This window comes from Oncorhynchus gorbuscha, linkage group LG16, assembly GCF_021184085.1.
Source record: "Oncorhynchus gorbuscha isolate QuinsamMale2020 ecotype Even-year linkage group LG16, OgorEven_v1.0, whole genome shotgun sequence".
NCBI lineage: Eukaryota > Metazoa > Chordata > Actinopteri > Salmoniformes > Salmonidae > Oncorhynchus > Oncorhynchus gorbuscha.
In genome coordinates this window covers 93844563-93862520 of record NC_060188.1, presented here as the reverse complement: position 1 = coordinate 93862520, position 17958 = coordinate 93844563, and the positions used below count along the sequence as shown (strand labels likewise).

Sequence of the window (17958 nt, the reverse complement as noted above, 5' to 3'; positions counted from 1 at the left end):
TAGAGAGGACCCAGGCTATGAGGGGTGGCCAGTCCTCTTCTGGCTGTGCCGGTTCAAAAGCTAGTGTAGTTTATTTTTACCCTTGTAGGATGGACAGAATCAGGGTGACTAAATCAATGGAGGCCAGAGAAAGACAACAAAAAAAGTGGTCAAAAATCTAGTAAATAGCGTCACATCAGCTAGGCTGGGTTCTGTGCAAGAATCACGGCTACTGGATAGCTGACAGACTGACTTTCCTGTTGAACTCATCTTTCTTCTTGAGGTCTAAATCAGTCCCTGATTAGAGGGGAATCACCCACCTGGTGTCCCAGGTCTAAATCAGACCCTGATTAGAGGGGAATCACCCACCTGGTGTCCCAGGTCTAAATCAGACCCTGATTAGAGGGGAATCACCCACCTGGTGTCCCAGGTCTAAATCAGACCCTGATTAGAGGGGAATCACCCACCTGGTGTCCCAGGTCTAAATCAGTCCCTGATTAGAGGGGAATCACCCACCTGGTGTCCCAGGTCTAAATCAGTCCCTGATTAGAGGGGAATCACCCACCTGGTGTCCCAGGTCTAAATCAGTCCCTGATTAGAGGGGAATCACCCACCTGGTGTCCCAGGTCTAAATCAGGCCCTGATTAGAGGGGAATCACCCACCTGGTGTCCCAGGTCTAAATCAGTCCCTGATTAGAGGGGAATCACCCACCCGGTGTCCCAGGTCTAAATCAGTCCCTGATTAGAGGGGAATCACCCACCCGGTGTCCCAGGTCTAAATCAGTCCCTGATTAGAGGGGAATCACCCACCCGGTGTCCCAGGTCTAAATCAGTCCCTGATTAGAGGGGAATCACCCACCCGGTGTCCCAGGTCTAAATCAGTCCCTGATTAGAGGGGAATCACCTACCTGGCGTCCCAGGTCTAAATCAGACCCTGATTAGAGGGGAATCACCCACCTGGTGTCCCAGGTCTAAATCAGGCCCTGATTAGAGGGGGAATCAACCACCTGGTGTCCCAGGTCTAAATCAGACCCTGATTAGAGGGGAATCACCCACCTGGTGTCCCAGGTCTAAACCAGTCCCTGATTAGAGGGGAATCAACCACCTGGTATCCCAGGTCTAAATCAGTCCCTGATTAGAGGGGAATCAACCACCTGGTGTCCCAGGTCTCTGATTAGAACACACACACGAGGAAGGAGTACTCTCCTCTCCAGCTCTGGGTCAGTGCACTCTCCCCAACGTACTGACTGTATGGTGGGTGGGATATTAGATATGTACTGACTGACTGTACGGTGGATAGGGTACTAGATGTGTACTGACTGACTGGTAGGTGGATGGGGTACTAGATGTGTACTTACTGACTGGTAGGTGGATGGGGTACTAGATGTGTACTGACTGACTGGTAGGTGGATGGGGTACTAGATGTGTACTGAATGACTGTATGTTGAACACTGTACGGTGGATGGGGTACTAGATGTGTACTGACTGACTAAACGGTGGATGAGGTACTAGATGTGTACTGACTGACTGGTAGGTGGATGGGGTACTAGATGTGTACTGACTGACTGGTAGGTGGATGGGGTACTAGATGTGTACTGAATGACTGTATGGTGGACGGGGTACTAGATGTGTACCGACTGAATGTACGGTGGATGGGGTACTAGATGTGTACTAACTGACTGTACGGTGGATGGGGTACTAGATGTGTACTGACTGACTGGTAGGTGGATGGGGTACTAGATGTGTACTGACTGACTGTATGTTGAACACTGTACGGTGGATGGGGTACTAGATGTGTACCGACTGAATGTACGGTGGATGGGGTACTAGATGTGTACTAACTGACTGTACGGTGGATGGGGTACTAGATGTGTACTGACTGACTGGTAGGTGGATGGGGTACTATATGTGTACTGACTGACTGTACGGTGGATGGGGTACTAGATGTGTACTGACTGACTGTATGGTGGATGGGGTACTAGATGTGTACTGACTGACTGTATGGTGGATGGGGTACTATATGTGTACTGACTGAATGTATGGTGGATGGGGTACTAGATGTGTACTGACTGACTGTATGGTGGATGGGGTACTAGATGTGTACTGACTGAATGTATGGTGGATGGGGTACTAGATGTGTACTGACTGACTGTATGGTGGATGGGGTACTAGATGTGTACTGACTGACTGTATGGTGGATGGGGTACTATATGTGTACTGACTGAATGTATGGTGGATGGGGTACTAGATGTGTACTGACTGACTGTATGGTGGATGGGGTACTAGATGTGTACTGACTGAATGTATGGTGGATGGGGTACTAGATGTGTACTGACTGACTGTATGGTGGATGGGGTACTAGATGTGTACTGACTGACTGGCAGGTGAGAGAGCCACCAGTAGAGCCTCTGTCTGTATGACCTCTGACCTACAAATAACCCAGCCGATAACATAGAAACATAATTACTAGTATGGATTCCCATCGATTCTCTTTCTATGCACTACACAACTAGAACAGACATCCCTGGGTCGCTCGTCTTTTCAGTTCTCTGCAGCTAGCGACTGGAACGAGCTGCAACAAACACTCAAACTGGGCGGTTTAATCGTGCAGTTCAATCTCTTCATTCAAAGACTCAATCATGGACACTCTGACTGACAGTTGTGGCTGCTTCGCGTGATGTATTGTTGTCTCTACCTTCTTACCCTTTGTGCTGTTGACTGCTCAATAATATGTGTACCCTGTTTTGTTCTGCTACCATGTTGTGCTGCTGCCATGTTGTGCTGCTACCATGTTGTCATGTTGTGCTGCTACCATGTTGTCATGTTGTGCTGCTACCATGTTGTGTTGCTACCATGTTGTCATGTTGTGTTGCTACCATGTTGTTGTCATGTTGTGTTGCTACCATGTTGTTGTCATGTTGTGTTGCTACCATGTTGTTGTCATGTTGTGTTGCTACCATGTTGTTGTCATGTAGTGTTGCTACCATGTTGTTGTCATGTAGTGTTGCTACCATGTTGTTGTCATGTTGTGTTGCTACCATGTTGTTGTCATGTAGTGTCTGCTACCATGTTGTTGTCATGTTGTGTTGCTACCATGTTGTTGTCATGTTGTGTTGCTACCATGTTGTTGTCATATTGTGTTGCTACCATGTTGTTGTCATGTTGTGTTGCTACCATGTTGTTGTCATATTGTGTTGCTACCATGTTGTTGTCATGTTGTTCTGCTACCATGTTGTTGTCATGTGGTATTGCTGCCATAGTATGTTGTCAGGTCTCTCTTTATGTAGTGCTGTGGTGTCTCTCTTGTCGTGATGCGTATTTTGTCCTATATTTTTTATTGTTATTCTTATTTTTTTATCTCAGCCCCGCAGGAGACCTTTTATCAGGTTGTCATTGTGAATAAGAATTTGTTCTTAACTGACTTGCCTAGTTAAATAAATACAAAAAACAGACTCAACTACAACAACAGATATACTCAACAACTACTACAACAACAGATATACTCAACAACTACTACAACAACAGATATACTCAACAACTACTACAACAGATATACTCAACAACTACTACAACAGATATACTCAACAACTACTACAACAACAGATATACTCAACAACTACTACAACAACAGATATACTCAACAACTACTACAACAACAACAGATATACTCAACAACTACTACAACAACAGATATACTCAACAACTACTACAACAACAGATATACTCAACAACTACTACAACAGATATACTCAACAACTACTACAACAACAGATATACTCAACAACTACTACAACAACAGATATACTCAACAACTACTACAACAGATATACTCAACAACTACTACAACTACAACAGATATACTCAACAACTACTACAACAACAACAGATATACTCAACAACTACTACAACAACAGATATACTCAACAACTACTACAACAACAGATATACTCAACAACTACTACAACAACAGATATACTCAACAACTACTACAACAACAGATATACTCAACAACTACTACAACAGATATACTCAACAACTACAACAACAGATATACTCAACAACTACTACAACAGATATACTCAACAACTACTACAACAACAGATATACTCAACAACTACTACAACAACAGATATACTCAACAACTACTACAACAGATATACTCAACAACTACTACAACAACAGATATACTCAACAACTACTACAACAGATATACTCAACAACTACAACAACAGATATACTCAACTACTACTACAACAGATATACTCAACAACTACTACAACAGATATACTCAACAACTACTACAACAACAGATATACTCAACAACTACTACAACAACAGATATACTCAACAACTACTACAACAACAACAGATATACTCAACAACTACTACAACAACAGATATACTCAACAACTACTACAACAACAGATATACTCAACAACTACTACAACAGATATACTCAACAACTACTACAACAGATATACTCAACAACTACTACAACAACAGATATACTCAACAACTACTACAACAGATATACTCAACAACTACTACAACAACAGATATACTCAACAACTACTACAACAACAGATATACTCAACAACTACTACAACAGATATACTCAACAACTACTACAACAGATATACTCAACAACTACTACAACAACAGATATACTCAACAACTACTACAACAACAGATATACTCAACAACTACTACAACAACAACAGATATACTCAACTACTACAACAACAGATATACTCAACAACTACTACAACAGATATACTCAACAACTACTACAACAGATATACTCAACAACTACTACAACAACAGATATACTCAACAACTACTACAACAACAGATATACTCAACAACTACTACAACAACAACAGATATACTCAACTACTACAACAACAGATATACTCAACAACTACTACAACAGATATACTCAACAACTACTACAACAGATATACTCAACAACTACTACAACAGATATACTCAACAACTACTACAACAACAGATATACTCAACAACTACTACAACAACAGATATACTCAACAACTACTACAACAACAACAGATATACTCAACAACTACTACAACAGATATACTCAACAACTACTACAACAACAGATATACTCAACAACTACTACAACAACAACAGATATACTCAACAACTACTACAACAGATATACTCAACAACTACTACAACAACAGATATACTCAACAACTACTACAACAACAACAACTACTACAACAACAGATATACTCAACAACTACTACAACAACAACAGATATACTCAACAACTACTACAGATATACTCAACAACTACTACAACAACAACTACAACAACAACAGATATACTCAACTACTACAACAACAACAGATATACTCAACTAACACAGGGCTGAGACTAGACTGATCCACTGCTAACACAGGGCTGAGACTAGACTGATCCACTGCTAACACAGGGCTGAGACTAGACTGATCCACTGCTAGCACAGGGCTGAGACTAGACTGATCCACTGCTAACACAGGGCTGAGACTAGACTGATCCACTGCTAGCACAGGGCTGAGACTAGACTGATCCACTGCTAACACAGGGCTGAGACTAGACTGATCCACTGCTAACACAGGGCTGAGACTAGACTGATCCACTGCTAACACAGGGCTGAGACTAGACTGATCCACTGCTAGCACAGGGCTGAGACTAGACTGATCCACTGCTAACACAGGGCTGAGACTAGACTGATCCACTGCTAACACAGGGCTGAGACTAGACTGATCCACTGCTAGCACAGGGCTGAGACTAGACTGATCCACTGCTAACACAGGGCTGAGACTAGACAGATCCACTGCTAACACAGGGCTGAGACTAGACTGATCCACTGCTAGTACAGGACTGAGACTGATCCACTGCTAGCACAGGGCTGAGACTAGACTGATCCACTGCTAGCACAGGGCTGAGACTAGACTGATCCACTGCTAACACAGGACTGAGACTAGACAGATCCACTGCTAGCACAGGGCTGAGACTAGACAGATCCACTGCTAACACAGGACTGAGACTAGACTGATCCACTGCTAACACAGGACTGAGACTAGACTGATCCACTGCTAGCACAGGGCTAAGACTGATCCACTGCTAGCACAGGGCTAAGACTAGACTGATCCACTGCTAGCACAGGGCTAAGACTAGACTGATCCACTGCTAGCACAGGGCTAAGACTGATCCACTGCTAGCACAGTGCTAAGACTGATCCACTGCTAGCACAGGGCTAAGACTAGACTGATCCACTGCTAGCACAGGGCTAAGACTGATCCACTGCTAGCACAGGGCTAAGACTAGACTGATCCACTGCTAGCACAGGGCTAAGACTGATCCACTGCTAACACAGGGCTAAGACTAGACTGATCCACTGCTAGCACAGGGCTGAGACTAGACTGATCCACTGCTAGCACAGGGCTAAGACTGATCCACTGCTAGCACAGGGCTGAGACTAGACTGATCCACTGCTAGCACAGGGCTAAGACTGATCCACTGCTAGCACAGGACTGAGACTAGACAGATCCACTGCTAACACAAGGCTGAGACTAGACTGATCCACTGCTAGCACAGGGCTGAGACTAGACTGATCCACTGCTAGCACAGGACTGAGACTAGACAGATCCACTGCTAACACAAGGCTGAGACTAGACTGATCCACTGCTAGTACAGGACTGAGACTAGACTGATCGACTGCTAGCACAGGGCTGAGACTAGACAGATCCACTGCTAACACAAGGCTGAGACTAGACAGATCCACTGCTAACACAAGGCTGAGACTAGACTGATCCACTGCTAGCACAGGACTGAGACTAGACTGATCCACTGCTAACACAGGGCTGAGACTAGACTGATCCACTGCTAGCACAGGACTGAGACTAGACTGATCAACTGCTAGCACAGGACTGAGACTAGACTGATCCACTGCTAGCACAGGACTGAGACTAGACTGATCGACTGCTAGCACAGGACTGAGACTAGACTGATCCACTGCTAACACAAGGCTGAGACTAGACTGATCCACTGCTAGCACAGGGCTGAGACTAGACTGATCCACTGCTAACACAAGGCTGAGACTAGACTGATCCACTGCTAGCACAGGGCTGAGACTAGACTGATCCACTGCTAGCACAGGACTGAGACTAGACTGATCCACTGCTAGCACAGGACTGAGACTAGACTGATCCACTGCTAACACAAGGCTGAGACTAGACTGATCCACTGCTAGCACAGGGCTGAGACTAGACTGATCCACTGCTAGCACAGGACTGAGACTAGACTGATCCACTGCTAGCACAGGACTGAGACTAGACTGATCCACTGCTAGCACAGGGCTGAGACTTGTAAGGAACTGAGAATAATCTTCTGTAAAAAGAGACCTTGGTCTCATAATGACTCCCTGCTAAAATAAAGACTGAATAAATGGCCTTTGTTAGACTGTAGTGAGCAGCAGGACCCTGATGTGTAGCCGAGGTGAACCTGTACCTTGTTGATGGTGAGGTTCTCATTCCGTAGCCTCTGTTTGTTCTTCTGCAGCTTGCTGGGCATCATCATTTTGCCCGTTCGGAAGTCGAAACATCCCAGGTCTACCGTGTTGCCTAGGTAACGGGACAGCTGGGGTTTGCTCCGGAACTTCTTCCCTTTTGGACTGAGGGGGGAGAGGAAAGACAAACAACAACAACAACAAGAGCATTAGATCACAAATAAAAACAGATCACAAACAACACAAACAACAACAGCAGTAGATCATTGACAACAACAGCAAACCCAGCATGGCATCACAACCCAGCAACATTACCCTGGTCAAACCCAGCAACATTACCCTGGTCAAACCCAGCAACATAACACTGGTCAAACCCAGCAACATAACCCTGGTCAAACTCAGCAACATAACCCTGGTCAAACCCAGCAACATTACCCTGGTCAAACCCAGCAACATAACCCTGGTCAAACCCAGCAACATAACCCTGGTCAAACCCACCCACATAACCCAGGTCAAACCCAGCATCACAACCCAGCAACATAACCCAGCATCACAACCCAGCAACATAACCCAGCATCACACAGTGCATTTGTAATGCATTCATCTACACTTTACACATTTTGTTACGTTTCAGCCTTATTCTAAAATGGATTAAAGAAATGTTTTTCCTCATCACTCTACACACAATACCCCATAATGACATCACAATACCCCATAATGACATCACAATACCCCATAATGACATCACAATACCCCATAATGACATCACAATACACCATAATGACATCACAATACCCCATAATTGTTTCCTAACGTAAAAATGCAAATACATGCTAGAAGGCATCAATAGGATCTCGCTAGCTCGTGCTTGGCTCTGCCCCTCTCCTGGTTCTGCCCACTAGAACTCATTTGTTCACATTGGAAATGACTGTTATTGGCCCTGTTGGAGTGGGTCCAGGCTGTCTGGGATGATGGTGTTGATGTGAGCCATGACCAGCATTTCAAAGACTTTCATGGCTACGGGGCGATAGTCATTTATTTTTATTTTACCTTAATTTAACTAGGCAAGTCAGTTAAGAAAAAATTATTATTTACAATGACGGCCTACACTGCGCAAACCCGGACGACGCTTGGCCAATTGTGCGCCGCCCTACGGGACTCCCAATCATGACCGGTTGTGATACAGCCTGGATTCGAACCAGGGTGTCTGTAGTGACGCCTCTAGTGTAACGTATGTGAAACGGCTAGCTTAGTTAGCGGTGTGCGCTAAATAGCGTTTCAATCGGTTACGTCACTTGCTCTGAGACCTTGAAGTAGTAGTTCCCCTTGCTCTGCAAGGGCCGCGGCTTTTGTGGAGCGATGGGTAACGATGCTTCGAGGGTGACTGTTGTCGATGTGTGCAGAAGGTCCCTGGCACGCGCCCGGGTATGGGCGAGGGGACGGTTTAAAATTATACTGTTACACTAGCACTGAGATGTAGTGCCTTAGACCGCTGAGCGCGGTCTAGACAGGTTACCTTGGTGTCCTTGGGCACAGGGACTATGCTGGTCTGCTTGAAACATGTAGGTATTACAGACTTGGTCAGGGAGAGGTTGAAAATGTCAGTGAAGACATTAGCCAGTTGGTTCGCGCATGCTCTGAGTATGCGTCCTGGTAATCAGTCTGGCCCAGCGGCCTTGTGAATGTTAACCTGTTTAAAGGGCTTACTCACCTCAGCTACACAGAGCGAGATCACACAGTCATACAGACCAGCTGGTGCTCTCACGCATGGTTCAGTGTTGCTTGCCTCAAAAGCAAGTATGTCTATTAATATGTATTATCATATAATAACAATGTTGAAATAGATTTGATTCATTTGGTTTTGTATTCAGTTAGCACAGTATGTATTCCTTGATATGATCTAATTTTAGAAGTGATTTTCTCTACCCTGACAATTGTTTTAACTTGGTCATTTCAGACATGGTTTTCACCCACAGCGTTTAAAATCGTAATTCATAATTGCAACATCTGGGGGGGGTAGCAATTACATATTTTGTCCAAATCGTGCAGCCCTACCCTAACCTATGCTATTTCCTCTTCTGACCTAGGCCTACAATAGAGTCATTTTAAACAGCTGGCTCACACAGTAGACAACACCCAGAGACAAAAGGCAGACAGTGACTAGAATATGAAATGACATTTTCTGTTAGTGTTCTGACTATTGTACAGACGGCCACCCGCTGTTTTGGTCCGTTCCTCATCACCTTTAGCCCAAAGCTTAAAACCTTAACGTTGTGTGACTCAGACTATCACTTATGCCAGGTATACACTACCAGTGACGACCCGTCATTAAGGGCAGTTTGGGCAGAACCTGTTTTGTATGTTATTTTGGCATTAAATACGTGGCACGTATCAGTTTGCAAACAATGTGAAAAAAATAGATATTATTGAGTTAATAAAGCCGCATACAAACAAGGTCTCTTTTTTTGTTTTCTTGAGTAATGCAGGTGTTTTAGTCAGTGCTTTCTGTGGTGGTGCGGCAGACAGCAGAAAAAGACAGAGCGTAAGGGTTGGTAATCTTCTCTAATTGCGCAGTGATTGACTCACTGTTCTGTCAGTGCCCATCCAAGGCTCAAGGTCATTGGCCACAGATAAAATGACGTCAAATCACGTTATATCTACCGTAGCTTTGATTGGACTGATAATGTCAACATCATACCTTCAAGATTTTAGCTAGCAAGCTGTCATCATCATGAATCACGTCGACAATCTACTGGCAAATCCTTTTCAATCCTTGTCGAAAGAAGATAAATTATAGATAAAAACATATCGGTGCTTATCAGCCATTGGACACAAACATTACACAACAAGTTGGAAATCACAAATTCAACAATGAGTGGTTTAGAAGGAATCAATGGCTAACTGCAAGCATTGCAAAGCAATCACTATTTTTCTTCCCCTGCTATTCAGTGGAGTGGGTGTGTGGTCCAAGTCTGGGTTTAAGGGTCTCTTTTCTAAATTTAAAAAGGATAAACATTCACATGCAACACCAATGGGCCCCAAAAAATGAATATATTGGCCATGTTGTCAATCCAGAATGACTTCTGCCGCATTCAAAACAACTGGAAACTGGGAAATCTCAGACGTCATTGAGTTAAAGACAACGAGGACGAGCTGCGACTGGGAAAATACATTTTGAACGGTCATCCAACTCGGAATTCTAAGTCGGGAATTCTGGCCTCTTTTATAGAGCTCCGACCTGATGATCACTAACATCATGATTTGACCTTGCTTTTCCCACGAGTTCCCAGTTGTCTTGAAAGCACCATAAATCAAGACAATGTCAGACTTTATGATTTGGTTATTTTCTCCCTCATAACTTAGCCTACTGTTCTGACTTGGTGGTACACATGTAGTCTATAACCTGTTTTAGAGAAATAACATCTTCTATTATCGTAAGAGCTTTCATTATTTGTTTAAATGCCCCCTTTATTTATCCTACGGTTCTGACTTGGTGTACGGGGAGAAGGCAGTAAAGGAGGCTGAATGAACTGTTTCGCTGCCAGACGAGTCAGGTGTAGCGGTAGTGAGGATTCACTCCATGGTGCTGAAAAATAAAGCTCTGCTGTTGGGACAGGGACGTAGGCCTTAACAGTTTGTTGGCACCGTTATAGTTCAATTAATGAATTGTTTAGTATTGTGGCTTTGGAGACATCTGTTTGCCCCGCCAAGATTCACATGCTGAAACCCCCACTGTACACTACACCCCTTAAACTCAACTCTGGACCTCAGCCATTGTGTTATTGTTCCCCTCTAATCAGGGACCGATTTAGACTAGAGGTCGACCGATTATGATTTTTCATAGGGGTGTAGTGTACAGTGGGGGGTTTCAGCATGTGAATCTTGGCGGGGCAAACAGATGTCTCCAAAGCCACAATACTAAACAATACATTAATTGAACTATAACGGTGCCAACAAACCGTTAAGGCCCAACGGTGCCAACAAACCGTTAAGGCCCAACGGTGCCAACAAACCGTTAAGGCCCAACGGTGCCAACAAACCGTTAAGGCCCAACGGTGCCAACAAACCGTTAAGGCCCAACGGTGCCAACAAACCGTTAAGGCCCAACGGTGCCAACAAACCGTTAAGGCCCAACGGTGCCAACAAACCGTTAAGGCCTACGTACCTGTAACGCACTAATGAAGCAGCTCACTGTTCAGAGATTTATTTCCTACGACAACCGAGGAACTACGACAACCGAGAAACTACGACAACCGAGAAACTACGACAACCGAGAAACTACGAAAACCGAGAAACTACGAAAACCGAGAAACTCAGGATAGGATCAACAAGGAAACCATGATGTAAAGTGAGCACTAACATCCTGGGGTTGAGGATAGATCAAACGAAAAACTTGAGAGAAGGAAATGAAATCGAAACCCGTTAAGATTTTAAAAGTCGTGCTGTGTATATGCCCAGCGTCAGGCAAACTGAAAGAGTGTTGAAAACAGTCGGTGGAGTTTGACAACCTCCTCCATCTAGCTCAGCTGCTCTCATATGCAGACGGAACGAGCGCCGAGCTCTGTGCCTCAATGCTATGGAGATCCACCTCTGTGACCAGCGGTCGGAAAGACACAGATGAGTGTGTGACCGTGACTTGGTTCAGGGGAGAGTGAGTAGGTGACTCAGCGATGAGTCAAAGCCGAGCCAGAGAGTACTCACCCTTCCACGTAAAAACGCCTTTCAGAGAAACTCACCAAGACACAAACACACCCTAACCCAGTCTCAGACTGACTACCTCTCTACCCCACGGCTCACTAGTGAGAGGGGTTGAGGGTGTGGAACAGAGGGACTATCTGTCTCTACCACACGGCTCACTAGTGAGAGAGGTTGAGGGTGTGGAACAGAGGGACTATCTGTCTCTACCACACGGCTCACTAGTGAGAGAGGTTGAGGGTGTGGAATTCCACATTGGTTAGCTTTCTTCATGTAATGTGGACCAGAGAAACCATAGCAGGCTTGAAGGAACAAAGAAGACCAGAAATCCCTCCAAATGTCAACGTCCTAGACAGACCTGTGAAATATCAGTGACCGTTCTCAGCATGTAGGCCTGTTTCCCCATAGTTAGCTTAGCTATCATGCTAATGTGCATGTATGCCTGTTTCCCCATAGTTAGCTTAGCTATCATGCTAATGTGCATGTGTGCCTGTTTCCCCATAGTTAGCTTAGCTATCATGCTAATGTGCATGTGTGCCTGTTTCCCCATAGTTAGCTTAGCTATCATGCTAATGTGCATGTGTGCCTGTTTCCCCATAGTTAGCTTAGCTATCATGCTAATGTGCATGTGTGCCAGTAAGTTACACAGCAAAGTGGCTGTGAAAATGGAAGAGAGGAGCGGAGAAACAGAGCAGATGGAGTGAGAGAGTAGCCTCAATACTTCTCCCTGGACCTCTCCCTGGACCTCTCCCTGGACCTCTCCCTGGACCTCTCCCTGGACCTCTCCCTGGACCTCTCCCTGGACCTCTCCCTGGACTTCTCCCTGGACTTCTCCCTGGACTTCTCCCTGGACTTCTCCCTGGACTTCTCCCTGGACTTCTCCCTGGACTTCTCCCTGGACTTCTCCCTGGACTTCTCCCTGGACCTCTCCCTGGACTTCTCCCTGGACTTCTCCCTGGACTTCTCCCTGGACTTCTCCCTGGACTTCTCCCTGGACTTCTCCCTGGACTTCTCCCTGGACCTCTCCCTGGACTTCTCCCTGGGCTTCTCCCTGGGCTTCTCCCTGGGCTTCTCCCTGGGCGTAGACACCAGCTCAGGGTGGCTATCTGCCTACCTGCCTGGCTATCTGCCTACCTGCCTGGCTATCTGCCTACCTGCCTGGCTATTTGTCTGCCTGCCTGGCTATTTGTCTGCCTGCCTAGCTATCAGTCTGTCTGCCTGCCTGGCGGCAGATTCTGTGTGTAGTTGTGAGAGCAGCTAAGTGAAGTGAGTGAAGGGCAGGAGGCACACTTTCACGGCATGCTTGCTCCCCTCCCCTCCCCTCCCCCAGTGTAACCACAGACCTTTTCCGACCGACACCCTTTTGTCTCACTGCTGACAGCCCGCTTTGCACCAGCTGGATTGCAGGCAGGGACACAGACAGACAAGACAGACAGGCAGACTAATAGAGATAGGAGAGACTAACGGAGAGACAGACACCTGATTTTGATAAACTCCCATATCTACTGGGTGAAATACCACAATGTGCCATCACAGCAGCAAGATTTGTGACCTGTTGCCACAAGGTCAACCAGTGAAGAACAAATACCATTGTAAATACAACCCATATTTATGTTTATTTATTTTCCCTTTTGTACTTTGACTATTTGTACATTGTTACAACACTGTATATATATAATATGACATTTGTAATGTCTATATTCTTTAGGAACTTTTGTGCGTGTAATGTTTACTGTTAATTTTTATTGTTTATTTCACTTTTGTTTATTATCTACTTCACTTGCTTTGGCAAAGTTAACACATGTTTCCCTTAACAATAAAGCCCCTTGAATTGAATTGAGAGAGAAATAAGGAAAGATAACAGATTGAAAAAAAGAGTCTGTGATGTTTGGTTGGAGAGAGAGAGAGAGAGAGAAGATAGATGACTAAAGAGAGAGAGAGAGAAAGAGAGAAAGAGAGAAATAGAGAGAGAGAGAGAGAGAGAGAGAGAGAGAGAGAGAGAGAGAGAGAGAGAGAGAGAGAGAGAGAGAGAGAGAGAGAGAGAGAGAGAGAGAGAGAGAGAGAAAAAGGAAGAAAGAAAGATAACAGATTAAAAAATAGCCTCTGATGTTGGGTCAGATGAGAGAGTACAGGAGCTTAGGCAGGATATGAAGTTGAATTGAATTGAAGTGATAGGAGGGACAGAGACACAGCGATACTGAAATATACCAACACGGAGACAGATGAGAGGGAAGCAGCGCACAAAAGCCTGTGTGGAAGAGAAAGATCATTATGGTGTAATTAATTCCACTGAAGTGATCGCATTTCCTACCGACGTACTCCGCGTTACCCACAGCTTCCCTTCCCATCGATCCCCTCGCTCAACCCCAGAACGGCGCGTATTTCCATCTGAAAGACCCGCACGACCACCAACGAGAAGTTCGGAGGATCATATCGAATTCAAAGTCAAACGAAAGCTAATAGCCTATATTTTGAGGAAATTAAGATTTAACATTTTTTCATCAGCAAAAAAATGTGACGTGAGAAATGGCGTTGTTTTCTGGGGGGGGGGGTCTTAGTAAACATCTACCAGAAAAAGTCTTCAAAAGGGTATCAGAAATACATCAAAACACAATAATATTGACGTAGAGACTCCTGCCAACTAATATCAACACTTAGATTTTGTTGTGGAGAAATGTGTTATCTTCTGTAAATTTAAGAAATATTGCCTAGTGATTCCGTAACCAAAAAACCCACATATCTTTAAGATATTATCTCATTTCTCTCCCTCATGAGGGAGAATCATGAAAGTTCAGAGGTAACAAATAATGGTAGACATACCAATTAGTTCGTAATTTTACTGATATAAATTGTGTTTATGAAGTGATTAAAACTCATAATTCTGTTCCCAAATTGGAAAAAATCCGTAACGGAATTACAGCACCTGAATTAGCAACAATATGAAATCATACTAGTCACAAACCACAGTTGGGTCTCCTGCTACTGTCTCCCCTTCCACTGGTATACTGTTATATTCAGCTCATAACTGTCTCCTGCTACTGTCTCCCCTTCCACTGGTATACTGTTATATTCAGCTCATAACTGTCTCCCCCTCCACTGGTATACTGTTATATTCAGCTCATAACTGTCTCCTGCTACTGTCTCCCCTTCCACTGGTATACTGCTATATTCAGCTCATAACTGTCTCCCCTTCCACTGGTATACTGTTATATTCAGCTCATAACTGTCTCCTGCTACTGTCTCCCCTTCCACTGGTATACTGCTATATTCAGCTCATAACTGTCTCCCCTTCCACTGGTATACTGTTATATTCAGCTCATAACTGTCTCCTGCTACTGTCTCCCCTTCCACTGGTATACTGCTATATTCAGCTCATAACTGTCTCCCCTTCCACTGGTATACTGTTATATTCAGCTCATAACTGTCTCCTGCTACTGTCTCCCCTTCCACTGGTATACTGTTATATTCAGCTCATAACTGTCTCCTGCTACTGTCTCCCCTTCCACTGGTATACTGCTATATTCAGCTCATAACTGTCTCCCCTTCCACTGGTATACTGTTATATTCAGCTCATAACTGTCTCCTGCTACTGTCTCCCCTTCCACTGGTATACTGTTATATTCAGCTCATAACTGTCTCCTGCTACTGTCTCCCCTTCCACTGGTATACTGTTATATTCAGCTCATAACTGTCTCCTGCTACTGTCTCTCCTTCCACTAGTATACTGTTATATTCAGCTCATAACTGTCTCCCCTTCCACTGGTATACTGTTATATTCAGCTCATAACTGTCTCCTGCTACTGTCTCCCCTTCCACTGGTATACTGCTATATTCAGCTCATAACTGTCTCCCCTTCCACTGGTATACTGTTATATTCAGCTCATAACTGTCTCCTGCTACTGTCTCCCCTTCCACTGGTATACTGTTATATTCAGCTCATAACTGTCTCCTGCTACTGTCTCCCCTTCCACTGGTATACTGCTATATTCAGCTCATAACTGTCTCCTGCTACTGTCTCCCCTTCCACTGGTATACTGCTATATTCAGCTCATAACTGTCTCCCCTTCCACTGGTATACTGTTATATTCAGCTCATAACTGTCTCCTGCTACTGTCTCCCCTTCCACTGGTATACTGTTATATTCAGCTCATAACTGTCTCCTGCTACTGTCTCCCCTTCCACTGGTATACTGTTATATTCAGCTCATAACTGTCTCCTGCTACTGTCTCTCCTTCCACTAGTATACTGTTATATTCAGCTCATAACTGTCTCCTGCTACTGTCTCCCCTTCCACTGGTATACTGTTATATTCAGCTCATAACTGTCTCCTTCCACTGGTATACTGTTATATTCAGCTCATAACTGTCTCCTGCTACTGTCTCCCCTTCCACTAGTATACTGCTATATTCAGCTCATAACTGTCTCCCCTTCCACTGGTATACTGTTATATTCAGCTCATAACTGTCTCCTTCCACTAGTATACTGTTATATTCAGCTCGTAACTGTCTCCTTCCACTGGTATACTGTTATATTCAGCTCATAACTGTCTCCTGCTACTGTCTCCCCTTCCACTGGTATACTGTTATATTCAGCTCATAACTGTCTCCCCTTCCACTGGTATACTGTTATATTCAGCTCATAACTGTCTCCTGCTACTGTCTCCCCTTCCACTGGTATACTGCTATATTCAGCTCATAACTGTCTCCCCTTCCACTGGTATACTGTTATATTCAGCTCATAACTGTCTCCTGCTACTGTCTCCCCTTCCACTGGTATACTGTTATATTCAGCTCATAACTGTCTCCTGCTACTGTCTCCCCTTCCACTGGTATACTGCTATATTCAGCTCATAACTGTCTCCCCTTCCACTGGTATACTGTTATATTCAGCTCATAACTTTCTCCTGCTACTGTCTCCCCTTCCACTGGTATACTGTTATATTCAGCTCATAACTGTCTCCTGCTACTGTCTCCCCTTCCACTGGTATACTGTTATATTCAGCTCATAACTGTCTCCTGCTACTGTCTCCCCTTCCACTGGTATACGGTTATATTCAGCTCATAACTGTCTCCTTCCACTGGTATACTGTTATATTCAGCCCATAACTGTCTCCTTCCACTGGTATACTGTTATATTCAGCTCATAACTGTCTCCTTCCACTGGTATACTGTTATATTCAGCTCATAACTGTCTCCTTCCACTGGTATACTGTTATATTCAGCCCATAACTGTCTCCTTCCACTGGTATACTGTTATATTCAGCTCATAACTGTCTCCTGCTACTGTCTCCCCTTCCACTGGTATACTGTTATATTCAGCTCATAACTGTCTCCCCTTCCACTGGTATACTGTTATATTCAGCTCATAACTGTCTCCCCTTCCACTGGTATACTGTTATATTCAGCTCATAACTGTCTCCTTCCACTGGTATACTGTTATATTCAGCTCATAACTGTCTCCTTCCACTGGTATACTGTTATATTCAGCTCATAACTGTCTCCTTCCACTGGTATACTGTTATATTCAGCTCATAACTGTCTCCCCTTCCACTGGTATACTGCTATATTCAGCTCATAACTGTCTCCTTCCACTGGTATACTGTTATATTCAGCTCATAACTGTCTCCTTCCACTGGTATACTGTTATATTCAGCTCATAACTGTTTCTTTCTTTTGTCTGGTGGTCCAACCAAGAGTGTAAAAACAGTCTGAGTATGGACAACCCCTCTCTCTGCCTGTCTCCCTGCCTCTGCCCGCCTGCCTCT

The 17958-nt window shown here is 44.4% G+C and overlaps 1 protein-coding gene across 1 annotated transcript in view; it reads right to left on the bottom strand.

Moving 5' to 3' along the window:
- Nucleotides 1-17958, bottom strand: part of mbd2 (methyl-CpG binding domain protein 2) — a 116644-nt gene that overhangs the window by 75028 nt on the left and 23658 nt on the right. Inside the window, exon 2 of the mRNA XM_046305250.1 lies at nt 7502-7664. Coding sequence (XP_046161206.1) covers nt 7502-7664 — 163 coding nt within the window. The remainder of the gene's footprint in view (nt 1-7501; nt 7665-17958) is intronic.